General features: G+C 34.0%; 1 protein-coding gene and 1 long non-coding RNA gene across 2 annotated transcripts in view; both read right to left on the minus strand.

Annotated features, from left to right (window-relative positions):
• Positions 1-569: 569 nt before the first annotated feature.
• LOC107657759 (uncharacterized) lies at positions 570-13354 on the minus strand. Its single transcript, XR_001630715.1, has 5 exons — positions 13172-13354; positions 12010-12255; positions 10231-10382; positions 7904-8111; positions 570-1283 (listed from the first exon to the last, which is right to left on the minus strand). It is a non-coding gene; the product is annotated as an uncharacterized LOC107657759 (long non-coding RNA).
• A 66-nt stretch (positions 13355-13420) lies between these two features.
• LOC107657748 (nuclear receptor-binding protein 2-like) overlaps positions 13421-15361 on the minus strand; it is a gene marked incomplete at its 5' end in the record, with an annotated part of 13339 nt that continues 11398 nt past the window's right edge. The window contains 2 exons of the mRNA XM_016445972.1: positions 13421-14885; positions 15082-15137. Coding sequence (XP_016301458.1) covers positions 14802-14885; positions 15082-15137 — 140 coding nt within the window. The remainder of the gene's footprint in view (positions 14886-15081; positions 15138-15361) is intronic.

Raw genomic sequence — 15361 nt, forward strand, 5'->3', positions numbered from 1 at the left:
AGATCTAGCTATCTATATTACCTTACAGATGTTTGGGGTTGATAATTCTCTTATGCTCACCAAGGCTGCATTTATTTGATCAAAATTTTACAGTAAAATCAGTAATATTGTAAAATATTTTTGCAATTTAAAACCTGCAATTTTATTCCTGCCATGCAAAGCTGAATTTTCATCAGTCATTACTCCAGTCTTCAGTGTCACATGATCGTTCAGAAATCAGTCTAATATGCTGATTGCTATTCAAGAAACATTTCTTATTGTCATCAATGTTGAAAACAGTTGTGCAGCTCCATATTTTTTGGGTTAACCATGATATAATCTTCATGATTCTTGATGAATGGAAACAAGTTCAAAAGAACAGCATTTATTTTAAATCTATCTATCTATCCATCTATCTATCAATCATTTTTTGACAAACTTTGCTTTTCTAGTTAACATTTCTAGTTAAATAATTTCTTTGATTTACAATTCATTTAGATTGTACATGCTTATATTCAAATTTGAATTGCAAATTGAAGTGCAGTTTAGTGAATTGCAATGAAATATGAACAAAGGAGATTTGGGGTGTTTGGTGGTCACTTTTTTTTTTTTAATGGTCCGCCAACTGAAATAAGCACCACTGCACTATACAAAATAAGCAATGAGTTTCAGTACAGGCTCCATTTCACCCACTCATGCAGCTTTAATTACTGAACATTATCGGTTCTAATACTGCTGCTGTACTGCATAAAAATGCATGAGACGTTACCGGCACAGGCAGAAATATGACCATTCTGCTCACGTTATCTTTCAGCTATTACCAATTATTTCTGCTGAATAAACACTGTGTCAAGGGAGGAGCCACAAGGTGCATTTTCCTACAAATTAATCAGGAAAGGACCTGTCCCCCTTCACACGAGCGACAGCGTAATCGATATTCCTCACTTTTTTTAATGTCTAAAGCACAGCTACGGAGACAAAGAGGCGATTTGGTATTCAGCATTAACTGCTCAGAGCTGCAGTTCTGTAAGTTTTGGATGTCAAGCGAAATGCCAATGCAAGAGGTGCAGGCTGTGGCAGATTGTGCCGATTAGAAGATTTTAATTAAGATTTTCACCCCAGACAGGGCCGTTTCTAGCCAAACTAGATGGTTGCCTGTTAAGGAGATGCCAACAAGGGAAACAGTCCACCTATATGGCATTAAAATAGCCAGAAACAGCCTTGAACCTGGGAATTCAGGTCTGGTCTTTAATGTGTTGAAGCTCTGTGAGAAGGTGTAGATTGTTGACTGACTGCGGGAAAACCTAGAGAGGAAACAGAAAAAGAGATTTGAGCGTCTTTTTGGAGATCTAAGAACAAACTTTGAATTTTTCAAAAGCACAATTCATCACAGTGCATTACTCAAGCTGTTTGTGGGGGGAAATGTTGTATAATGTATTATTAGTGATGTGGAGTATTTATCTAACAGCCCTCTATTGTTATTAGAGATATAATGCAGAATATAGCGCATGACCTTGTTTGGTAGTTACAAACGGCCTGTAAAACCCCAAACCCAAGTTTGTTTACTTCAAACAGAGCTTTTACTTTTCTAAGCTCTCAGCAATCAATTTTCACCTGTTAGATGATAAAATACACACAAAAAAACAGAATATCATAAAAACTTGTGAATGAGCTGTTTAGAAACTACTACAAAAACCTATGCACCACAATAACAACCACTCAAAAAACATCCTAAAAATCTATCTATCTATCTATCTATCTATCTCTGTCGTTCTACATATTAGGGGTGGGCGATAAACCAATAGACACGATTAACCGGTAGAGATTTTGGACTGTCGTCTCTATGGCGGTCACACGCTACATGGTCACGAAAACGTATCGCTTGCACGCATTTTTAAGAATTGTGGTTTGAAAACAAGACAGTGCTTATAGAGCGGAGTTATTTTTGCCACTTTATAGGCCTTGAACGGTTAAATACACACACTTTCATGTGTAAAAAGGCCCGTCTTTGCAAGTGAAGCCACACAGCTGAAAAAGAGCACACATGTGCAACAGTATATTGGATCCGGGCAGCTCTTAAAATGACAGCAGTCATTTTAAGAGCATTTAAAAAGCATTTTGTTTGATTTTTAATCAAACAAAAAACAGAGAAAATCTCTCACTGCTCTTGACTAAATCACTTTTGTAGCTTTAATAAGAAGAAATATATATCTATCTAATCTTAGCAACCGCCTAGCAACACACTAATCACTCAGAACACAAAAGTTTGCAATGACCCCCTTTTTCTTTTCTAGCTTCCTATAAGAGTTTGTCCTCATAAATATTTCAACTCACACATTTTTGAAATTCTTGTGGCTTTGATCAACATTTTTTAATATCATCAAAGCCATAAAATGATTATTAAATTACAGCACACACCCGGCACACAGTGGCTCAATCTCACCTACTTTCCCTCTCCACCATTATTCATGTAGGTAGGTGTTAATTTAGGTCTTATGTAAAGTGTTGCAGTGAGTTCGGTGTTATTCCAAGGCATTAACCCAAAGCTTTAGCAGTATAATAAGAATTAGCATTTCATACAACTTTTCATTGAGTATTACAATAATTACTGGTACAAGCCATATTCTGAAATATTAGCAAAATTATACTGCTTTATTAAGAACCAAGACTTGTATTGTACGACATTTACAATGCACATTATGAGAGTTAAAATGATGATGACAGTTTCCTTCATTCACAGAACGACCATTTAAAAGTTCAAAGTTCTCAGCTCACAATTTCGCCACCTAATTTCAAATCGGCACGCTTACAAATTGATTATTTTAACATCAAGAGAAACTCTTCCTCATATAAAACCACGGTACTTAATGAACAGATTCTTATTTGCCCGCTGGGTGTCTTCTGACACACTCGGAAAGAGTGCTCATTATTGACTCATTAATGAAAATCTTAATTAAGAACATCATTCACGGCACTGCCATTCAAATGTGTGCTTGTCTGTTATGAGAACGTCTAAATCTTCGTTTAACTTCTAGTTAAATGAAGGCATTGCATGATGAACATTTATACATCTCAATGAAGTGGTAATTGGCTGTTTGTGTCTCAGAAAATGTACCGGCTGCAACTAATCACAGACAAACATAAGAATCGCTCTGCGTAGCAAATTTGTAGTCTATTGTCTTTCTGTGCATACTGTTAAATAGAGATGTTGCCATTTTTTGTGCATTTTGGATTTATTTCTATCGTATAAACTAATTTCAACCACTCCTGGTCATTTTCTCAGAGGATCATAGATGTATCACAATCAAAGACATATAATTATGACAGGATACATATCAGTAATACAGACAATCTACAACCTATGTCATTTTCATATAGGATAATTATTATGATCATTACTGTGAGTCTATTTCTTACTTTGGCTCATATCAGCTAAATCTGAAAGAAAATATCTAAAATCAAAAAATTTAATCTAAAAATTACACCTGAAATCATTTTCTGAAGAAAATGCGAGTTAACAACCCACTAGTAATGACATACCTCTCCTCAACAAACTGCACAATTTGAGGCATCGTTCATGTTTGCAGCACAAATGGTGTGGGACGAGTAAAGTTTAATAGGCTTAAGGATTTGATTCCAACTTCTCCAGATTTAGTTATGATGTTATGACTTAAGAAATTCAAGTGATCACTAACTAAACAGAGAGAGAAGGAGAGAGATGGGAGGAAAGAAGGCATGCACATATGCTCTCATACACATGTCTGGCAGCTCACCTTTGCCATCTTCTGGTTAATAATAAAATAAAGAGTTTGAGATTGAGACTGTAAATCCAAGACCATTTTCAATCATCTGACCTGACATTTTGCCATATAAACAGACTATTTTTTCAGTTCTAGATTAAACAAGTTCTACAATGCCCCGGTGTGATATTTGTAAAGGCAGGGTTTTATCAGTAAGTCTATTTCACAGTTGACCTGTCTTCCCTGAAAATCAAAAAGCTCTCTATAGCCAATAAATTGGTGGCTTGAGCTTTTTGAGCTCCAGATAAAATGTTGAAAACTATAATTTTCCAAGAGCTATAGGCACAAATCTCACTAATAATCAAACAACGCACGTTTTCACGATTCAACACTCCCATCCCAAAGTATTTAAAGTCATTCGCAAGTACTTATACTTTCATAACGCGACATACTTCTGAGTGAAACAAACTGAGGAGAAAAAGAGGATATTATGCCATAAAGACCCTCTGAATGCATATTTGCATTTCACTGCTTTGCTTTTCCATTGCTGTTCTATTAAAACGTGCTAGGCGGACATATTTGACTGTTGCTAGCTTCTCGCGCATGACAGCGTTCTTAAACGCGCGGTCACATTTACTGTTGTTTAGCGAATTTTCGCGGTCAAAATGAAGTCATTACAATGAGTATCCTTTAGAGGGCAAAATATTTCCCTTTACTAATTTTGCAAGTTGGTCACACTAATTTGCTGTGTTGACCAACAGAAAGCCGCTTGGTTTAAATGCGAATTGTATGTGGTGATTAATATAATTAATAGCTATATAAATTAATGTGGTGATGAAATACTTTGTTATTTTTACGTGTATATCACCAAGTTTACACTAAAAAAAACGTCCATTACAATGTCCAAAACAATTGTCCTAGCAACAAGATGAACACTGCAACATAATAATATTAATACTGAAGTAATTTCAGGGAGGCCATTTTCATGATAATACATAGGCTAACTAAGTTGCAAGATGGCGGCAACTTTGTTTGTTTGAAAGAGAAAGAGCGAGTCTATAGAAGCTTGTTTCTGCCACAGAATAAAACAAAAAAATAAAATAAATAAAAAAGGTAATGGCGTCTTTTTCATAATTGTGAAATATGAACTCAGAATTGTGAATTTATATTTCGCAATCAGAATTGTGAGACAACTCGCAATTATCTTTTTAATTTTGTTATTCAGTGGAATACAAAAAAACTAATTGCGAAATGTAAACTCAGAATTCTGAGAAAAAAAAGTCAGAAATGCAGTATGTATCATTCCAATTATGATTTTAGAACTTGCAATTGCAAGATATAAACGTGCAATTCTAATAATAAAAAAGTCTAGTTAAGATGTTGAGAAGAAAAGTTAGAATTGTCAGATATAAACTCGCAACTGCAAAAAGTTAAAATTGTAAGATAAAAAGTCACAATTATCTTTATTTTTTAAATTCGTGGTGGAAACAAAAAAAACAGAATTTGTGAGATGTAAACTCAGAATTCTGATTAAAGAAGTGAGAACTGCACGATGTAAACTCAATTGTGAGATAAAACATTTTTTTTGTCTTTTTTCTATTTTTTTTTTTTTATTCTGTGGCTGAAACAAGCTTCCATACAAGTCAGTGTGATACGAGTAACATGAAAGTAGCGCCCGTTTCACGCTCTAATGCATTGCCATGAACAACAATGAATATTAGGAAATGACAGACCACTGGATGCAGCAACTGATTGGTCTAATATAACATATTTAACTGTATTTTATGAAATAACAAATCTTTAAGGTAATGTCAGACAAACATAAGAGTATGAAATCTTCATATGGCAAGATAACTCCTTGAAAATGAATGAGGGAAGCATCTATGTTGCAGGCACTCAGGATTTACAGTTCCCATAAAGAAGAGGAGTGGAGCGAGACATTTTCTGTGGCCTGTGTACAGTATCCTGTCTTATCTCCACCTCTCAAACTGCTCTCTCAGGATTCTGATGACAGTAAAGCAGCTCTCCTGCATGAATTGAAGTGCCTTAATGCCTGCAATGGCATTTTGAAAGCCATTTCAGGGAGACCGTGAATTTGCCATCATATGGGTTGAGACATTACGATGGCAGATTTGGTCATAGCTAAAACTGACATTAATGCGGAATGGTGCACATTGTTTGGATGTTTGTTTCAGACATATAAGGTCTAAGGTAAATGCTTTTAGATGCGTTTATTGATTTTGCACTCTGAGAACATTTAAGGCTTTCAAATCGACTGTTTTGCTGTTTTGTCTCCAGGAAGCTTCTTAAACGAGTTTGAGAACATAATAAACAGGTGAAATTTCATTTTCTCCTCCTTTTTTTCCATTTCCAAGAATAATATTGTTTATCCACCAGCTATTTTAGTACGTGCCATTTGAAGAAAAAAGGCAAATAAACAAAAGAAACCATTTCAGCTGAAGTATTCAGAGCTCTAGAGAAGCAGCTCTGAATTAAACATGCAAAATTATGCATGACAATGTAATTTTTGAAATGACATGTATGAAAAAAAAAAAGTTAAACAGGAAAGGAGGGAAAAGCAATTGTCGCTATCACAGCTCATATCTTCACCTCTTCATCACTGTTGCCTGAAAAAAAGATTGGAAATTTGCTTGTAACTAGAAAAGAAAATCCAGTGACAAACTTACCTTGCTGTACCTGTACAATGAATATTGAAATGAAGTTCAGCCCAAAGGCTATTTTGCTTGGAAAATTAAATGATTACATGCTGGCCAATGTAGCCTGGAGCTGTGACAGTTTAGACCGCTCTAGATCAGTGGCTCTCAAACTTTATAACTGCAAGGTCTCCCTTTGTCAAAGTCGATTTTCGAAAGCCCCCTACACAGACTGTGATTTTTCCTCTTGTAGTTTTGTTGAAAATAATGAAAAAAGGGTGCTTTTTTCAAAGTGCTTTAACCAACAGAATCTAGGGATTTCAACACATAAGAAAGCTGTAATGCAGTGGAAGTTCTCTCTTTTTTTTTTTTACTGTGGACATTCTTCATAACATTATATAAAGGTTATATAAAAAATTTTTTGTAAGTCTGTAAGATTTTTTTTAATGAAAGAAGTCTCGTATGCTCGCTAAGGCTTCTAATTAATTAATTTTAATATATTAAAATGTTCCTTTAATATCTAAAAATATTCCATAATTTTAGCTTTTAAAATATTGATAAAAATTGCATCATTTTAAGATATTTTAAGACATCACTCTTGGAAGTTTACTGAGGCCACCTAGTGGTAATACAGGTAATAAGAGAAGTTAGAAATCAACTTTTCTTGACGGAGATAAAAAATAAGTGATGAAAAGAAAAACTAAAACTAGGACAAACACAGGAGTGTAGTCAGCCTAAAAAAAATCCACACTCTGAAATAAAATATTTAGTTTGGCAATTCTAGTTTCGATATTGTTAGAAAGGTAGATGGAAGGGAAATTATTTTTAACCAGAGTTAAAATGAAAAGTGGCTGAAAGTGAAGTTAGAGCATCTTTGTGTCTGTCTGATGACAAAAAATTGCAAATGTTTCCATTATAGAAAGATGTCAAATGTGTGGTCCATGGAGATAGAAGCTGTGGAATTCTGTATTGTACAGCCATCTAGTGGCAGTATATGAGTGGGATCCTTCACAGGAGATACAAATGACATGAACATGAATAATGAGCTTTGTGGGAGTCTTAATTCACATTAACACCATTAGATAGTTTGATTGATTGTTGACTGCTACTGGGTTACATGTGTGCGTGTGTGTTCAATAATTAATACTATATATACAGTATATATATATATATATATATATATATATAATATTTGTGTTTAATAATTATGCAATTAATATACTGCATTAAAAGACCACTTGAAAGATGTGACAATGTGCTCCAATAAAAATGTCATGATGAAAAACAACTCAAGTGTATTAAAAGTCTAAATAAATAAATAAAAAATGAAAACAAAAAACCAACATATCTTGTTTCAGTCCAATGCATTTAACCAATGAACCTGTGCACAGAAAACCAGAAGTGAAAGTCTATTTGCATGAGCAGAGAGGAGTGAGTCTCCCGGAATAGAACAGCACGGTGCCAGATGTTCACTGCCCCAAAGGGAGCGCGATTTTACATTCATAAATAAATGATGCATGCGACTCCTACCTGTCATAGGGGACTCAGATATGGCTTCATTCCCAGGAGAGAGCAGGACCTACTGGGAAGCATCAGGATTGCCTGGCGTATGGGATCTTGGCATGTGTTACTCTGCAGACATACAGCTCTCCTGTCTCCCAGCATTACTTGAGGAACTTTATTGCAGCTGAATAACCCATTCTGCTCACTTTCTTCAGCCCTCAGTCACCTCTGACATCTGATGCACACACACATATGGAGGAGAAATGCAGAATATAGATCAATTTTGCTTTAACCACTTTTATTCATTATTTTGAACTCACTTAAAAAATGAACATTGCAAAAACTCTAATTTAAGGGACGTCAAGGCAATTTCAAGGAAACTGAAATGGTGCACATAATATTTGTGTGAGATGATAATATGCTTCGAATCAACAGATAAAATATTGTTTCTGGAGAAACTTGTTAGATAAAATATATAATTATCATCAATGGATGTGAAATGTACACTAAATTGTTGAATAACTTCTATATTTCGTATATAATTTAGTTTTTTATATAAGTTTATATAGTAAATAGTTCAACAGCTGCTCAACTCAACAATTGTATAATAACCAAAATAACTTAATAATTGTGATCAATCAATTAAATAATGTTCATAAATGGTCTCCTGATATTTGTTCTCATATATTTTTATAACACAATGATATCTATTCAAAACATCTTCAGTATTATGAGATTTGTGGGTTTAACAGGCTTTCATTAGAATTACACATTTATTTTTCAGGATCCTACATGATACAAATTCTTATATAAATAATAACCGGGAAAAAATCTTATATATATAAAATATATATATTAAAAATATAAAATAATAATATCTCATTTAAAAATGTACATTAACTGATTTTATTCAAATCAAAAACATTATTTAATAGGACTAAAAACAACCTGATTACATTAAACAGACTATTAATTTAACTTAAAATTAGCTGTAACAGCTAAACTGGAACACTTACAGAAAGGTTACAAGTGTACAAAAACATTAATATACACTAACTAAATCTATACTCAACAAAGTAAAGTAGGTAGGCTAGTAACATCAACAAAAGTCTTTTTTTAAGGGTAAATTTTGCGGCCAGTTGCATAAACTGCTTAGACTAGTCTTAAAAAAATTTGTCTATTTTTCTCTGAAAGAGAAATGTTTGTTGTATGTATATATATATATATATATATATATATATATATTAGTGCTGTCAAATGATTAATCGCAATTAATCGCATACCAAATAAAAGTTTTTGTTTGCATAATATATGTGTATGTTCTGTGTATATTTATTGTGTATATATAAATACACAGTACATATTTTGAAAATATACATATTTATATTCATTTAATTTATATGATAAATAAATGTTTAATGTATAAAAATAACATTTTTCTGAAATATATACATGCATTTATATATACATAATTAATATACATAGTACACACACATATATTATGCAAACAAAAACTTATTTTGGATGCGATTAATCGTTTGACAGCACAAATATATATATATATTTTTTTATTTTATTTTTATTTTTTTGCACTGTCTAAATGAATGAGTAAATTAATTTCAAGTATTGAGCTTTTACTTTTTTTTGGAAGAATTTATTGATGACTTGAAATCATGTTGCATGTGGATTGAAGAGAGCACAGGATCCTCTTTTTTCTTTTTCTTCAAAACTTGTCATAAATTTCAGAAGTCAGTTACAAAAAGGTAGATTAGTCTAATTTGAATCCAAAAAGACTGCTAGTTGGTCAAACTAGTTCTTAATAAATAGTGGCTATGTTTATGTAACTAGGACTTTCAGTCCCTCCCTGCAAAATTTTTACTTTTTACTCAGAAATCTTTCACCTTTATGATACACTTTAATTTATATCATTTAGAGGAGGTTGTGAGATATCTACTCTAATAGGAATCATTGAACTTTTTCCGCATGGAAACATATCCAATACCACCCAACGTAAGCAGAATATTTACACTGACAAGATCATTTGCATTAACAGAACTTTAACCTTAACTGCTCTTTATAACCTTGCCAGTTTAGGGTTTCATACAAGAGCAACATTTAATGACAGTAGAGCTAACAACAGCTATGTTTTCCATCATTCCCATCTGCATACTGGCCATTGGTATTCACGGTAGGTCAAATAAGCAATGCTTTATATTTTTAATCAGACATGATGAAGAGATTTCTAACTATTTATTTTACAGGCTCAAATGGACAAGTGACAGTAACTCAAACCCCTCAAGTTCTAACTTCTCAACGTGATGAAACGGTCAAAATAAACTGCAAAACCAACTCACCTGTTGCTGACTGTAGTCTCTGGAGGAACTGTGTGTTCTGGTACCAGCACAAACCTGGACACACTCCCAAACTCCTCATTTATCTCATACGCGAACGCCACTCAAACATCCCATCTAGATTCAGCGGCAATGGCGCTCACACTGACTTCAATCTGACCATCAGTGGAGTCCATAAAGAAGACGAAGCACAATATTACTGTATGACCCGACACAAGATTGACAACAAGTATGTGTTCACACAGTGATAAAGGGTCGTACAAAAACCTCCCTCAGTCTCATTCACACTGACTGCACTGCTACACACCACAGGTGCTGATGGGAAGGAAGTGAAACAGCACAACGACACACTGACTGGTTATAGTACAATTTAGGATTTAGTTTAAAGTTTATTTTACATAGTTTTAGACTTTTATTAATTTAATGTGCCAGTGAAGCTGAGATTAAATCTAGATTATGCATTAGCGAATCTTGTTCATATTACAGATCAAGTTTTCAGTGCTATTTAACTATTTATAATGTTATTTTTAATACTTTTGAACTGAGCTGTTGTTCTCCGTGATAGAAGACTGTATAAATGTTTTTTAATAACATTTCATTTACTCTACCATCCTTTTTTTAAATTATATTTAGGACAAGAAAACATTTAAACAAAATGCTAAAAAATAGACATTTTACTTTTAAAAGCAATTAAGACCATTATGACAACACCATTTATTTACTTACAATAAATGAAGCAAAATCTATTTAATTGTCATGCTAAATCCTGGCCCATTTGTCTTATAAAATATAATATCATATAAAATATTCTTACATTAAAATTAAAATGATATTAATTACAAATATTAATATAATTGTAAAATAATACTAGATTACTGAACAGCAACAGTACAAAAAAAATTATAAAACTACTTTTATTTGCTTTATTTATTTTTAACTTATTTTAATGTCATTTTGTCATATATTTTTAAAAATGTTTTAAAAGTGTATTTTTTTTTTTTAATGTATACCACGTTTGACTTGCTTAATCAAACTATGAGATTTAAAGTTCTGTTACATACTATATACAGAAACCTGTTACACATGAAATTACACCCAAATAATTTTATGCTTATATAATACAACTTGAATTATTTGAATTTTATAGGATGTACAAAATAAACTATGATCATAGGTCAATACTGTTGCATTAGGAGCAAATCTCTTTTTGGCCTTAATTATCCTTCATACTATTATTTCTTGGCCTGATACTGTGCACTGTTAAAACAAGTTAGTAAAATATCATAATACATAGACTTTTATTTTTAGTTTCTTTATATTTAGTTAGAAATATACATCAACTTTAATGGCACAATTCTGGTGTTCAAGTGAAGATTATTTTCATGCGAACAGCACAATTTGCATAGTCATTTCAGCAGAGCGATACTGTCAGCTATATAATCCTGTGACTTTAACCTCATAACTATGACCTGCTTTTATAATAATCAAACCACCAAAAAAATGGCATTTTTAATTTTTCTCATCATCTTTTTTGTCACTGACTCTTTCTGGTCAAGGTAACTTTCAACTTTAATCTCTACTTTTCTTTGTTATATTTAAAAAAAAAACTATTTTCTTTGTGTCTAAATAATTGTATTATCATTAACAGACTCCAATCAAGCGAGAGTGACTCAAAATCCTTCGAAGAAGACTGTTGAATCAGGACAATCAGTTACAATAACATGTCAAACCAGTCTTGATGTTGGTAACTGGTGTAATAGTAAATATTGTCTTAGATGGTACCTCAAGAAACCGGGAGATGCTCCTAAACTCCTCATCTATCATGGACATATCCGATATTCTTCCATCCCATCTCGATTTAGTGGAAATGGAATAAATAAAAATTTCCAGCTGGTCATCAATGGAGCCCAGAATGAAGACAGTGGAGAGTATTATTGCTTCAGTGACTTACGTGGTCATAGATTCACACAGTAATAAAGACCCGTACCAAAACCTTCTTCAAGAACCTGCTGGGATCAACCACAGATGCTGTGAGAGGAAGTGAAACAGGTTAATAACACAAAAACATATCAGTGGTGAAGCAGACATTTTATAGAAAACTTCATGTTTCAGTGGATTATAAAATAAAAAGAAAACAAAAACAGTTTATATCAAGAAAAAGAATAGTACTAAAAATGTCATTGACCAGTCCTGGACGAAAATTGGGGGTTAACCTGTGGTGAAACTTTATTTGCTTATAATAAGAGTGGGATTCTTTAGGAACCGACTCAAGAGATCCAGTTCCAATCGAATCTCTTATCGAATCTGCCTGGTGACAGACGAAGTGTTGCCAAGTCAGCGGTTTTCCAGCGGAATTGGGCTACTTTAAAGGGGTCATATGATGCTGCTAAAAAGAACATTATTTTGTGTATTTGGTGTAAAGCGGATTGAAGCGACCCCAATAACTTGATATTTAGCTCCTGCAATTCGATTTTACCAGGGTAACCTCGCCAAAAAAAACGTGTATTTTACCCCCCTCGAAGCGCCATTAGGCTAACGTTAACGTTAGTGACTTTTGAGTAGCAATTGGGTGTTGTGAAAAACCTGGCAACCCTGCGAGTTTGGAAAAACGAAAAGGCAACACGCGAGGTCACTTACCGTACTAATTAATAGTGGACATCCTCGATTTAGTTTATAACAACCATCCTTTACGCTTTGTTCAGTGAGTGATTCCGAGTCTTGAGCTTTGTTGTCAGTGTAGAATCAAAACACGCACTGCACGCGTCAAGCGAAAGCCCGCATTTTTCACGGCGGCGTAGTGAGGCAAATCTTATACAACGAAACAAGCTATTTCCCTAGTAATTCGATTCGCTGTTTCCGAATTTCGTGGGAGTTTAGATACTTTAGATGCTCGAGATTTTTTTGTGGAGAATTAGTAACAAACAGAATATGGCACAGTACCTACCCGTGCACACGTAGCCGCAGCCCACGGAATCGATTCAGATGAGTCGTTAAAAAAAATAATCGCAATGCGTCGCTAGATAGGGTTGTTTACCCATTCCATACTCCATTTAAAATATTTCAAACCTTTGCGTATTAATAATTATGAATCCCTTTATGAGACCATAAAACTACATGGAATTTGTAGTTTGTTCACGTCACAGGACAAAAAAAGTGATAACGTTTTAGAAAATTGTGAAAATAAATTCAGTCATTTTAATAGAGATAGTTTAACTTTATTCAGTTAAGTAAATGCTCATGACAAAGAACTTCTTAGTGTATCCCACAGAAATGTATACATCTTTATGCATTCTACAAAAGTCACCACCAAAACCATGTAGTTTGGCAGCTGGTTAGCTGGTTGACTAACCAGGATCCTTCACGTTTCTTACATGTGCAATCTATAAAATGTGTGGTTCTTTGAAATTATTTTCAATTAGTGTTATTAGACACCAGCAAACGGCAATGTTTATATAAGGCAATACATTCCTGTATATGCAAAACACTCCAACTGCATATTAAGACATTCTCATGAGTCATGATAGCTGACAGGGCAATGTGTGGACTGCATTACAATCACATTCATTTAATTGGCCTTAAAGCAACTTCTTTCGTAAGATATATTTGGAAGATAGCATTTTGGGGAAACTGACAAGCTAAAAGACAGGTAACTCTCCAGAAAATGTACATTCTAATTGACCCTTCAATCCAATCATGCCATATTAATGCTAAGTTTATTATTTCCTCAGGACAGTAACATTATCTACGCAAGTAAGTCAATGTTGATGCTTCTAGCTATACTACCTCTGATTTAAAAAAAACCTGGCCGAACACAATTCATAAGACAAATAGACATTGCATTCTTAGCGTTGACACTATCGGAGCATTAGCATTAGTGTAAACTGTTTTTATGGCAGAGCAACAGTTTGAAGAGAAAACTTGTTAAGCTTAACTTCTGATGTTTATAGCTGGTTTAATGGCATATATAGTGCAACTCTATCGTCAAGTACTGAGGTTTTTTAACACCACAGTAACATAAAAACGCACATGCACTTGCAATGTGTTGGCATCTGTATTAGCATACTTGCGTAGAGTATGTTTCTGGCCTAACAATAGTTTTTCTGTGTTTACGTCACAAAATGAAGAAGATTGGCAATAATGAACTGTAACAAATTATTTTTTTCTAAACGTTTTTTTCATCTACTGAGCTCTCCACAGCAGACACCTCCTACCTACACCACATACGACTTTCTTCAAAAGAGGACGAATTGCCCTTAAGCATCCAATGGGATTGTGGGAAGGACGGTTCCTACAGTGACACCTGGAAGTGCTGGATGGAGACTCGGGGAGGGTAGCACAATCATCTTAGATCGGCATTTCTGGTGCCCCCTAACCTGGTCAATCACATGCTGTCATAAAACCAGTATGCCATATTCTGTCATCTTTTTTGACCACAATTTCAATAATCCATACTAACTGACAAACTGGATTGTTCGTTTCCATTGTCCTTCTCCTTCTGTTGGCGGGCCTCCCTCTCAGGTTCCACTGGCATGTAAATGTCCATCGCCATCGCCATCGCAACAGACCATTGTCATTCATATGGTTGTTATGGCACTAGCAGACCCACGGTGTCGGTTCAAAGCTTCCTCCAGGAACGCCACGATCTTGTCACCATCCTCCTGTGGAAATTGATGGCAAAATATGGGCACAGGACAAGAAGTTGAACAACAAGTGAACATTTAGCTGTAGCTGCTGCTTCCATGTGATTTCATGTCACATGCAAGAAATGATACTGATATGCTTTGAGATGATGAACATAGTGAAAATAGGACATTTGCAGTATGTAGTGTGAATCGGTGTGCTTTTTAGTCTCACCTCACTGATAAAGGAATGATGGATAAGTTCATTGACCAAATCTCTGGAACTGTCATCTGTAATGACCACATATCAGCATTCAGTACATGATATTTTAAATCTGAACCAATCACTGAACACCATGACTTCAAATTATAGTCAATATATTTCAATATTGATAAGTATGTTTGAATATTTAAATACAAATTTCAAAAGCTAATACACAAAATAATGAGGAAATGAATAGTTTGTGTTGTTCCAAACCAGTTTTATTTTTGATATTATTATAATATTATATATA

Source organism: Sinocyclocheilus anshuiensis, unplaced genomic scaffold (assembly GCF_001515605.1).
Source record: "Sinocyclocheilus anshuiensis isolate Anshui unplaced genomic scaffold, SAMN03320099.WGS_v1.1 scaffold119, whole genome shotgun sequence".
Classification (NCBI taxonomy): Eukaryota; Metazoa; Chordata; class Actinopteri; order Cypriniformes; family Cyprinidae; genus Sinocyclocheilus; species Sinocyclocheilus anshuiensis.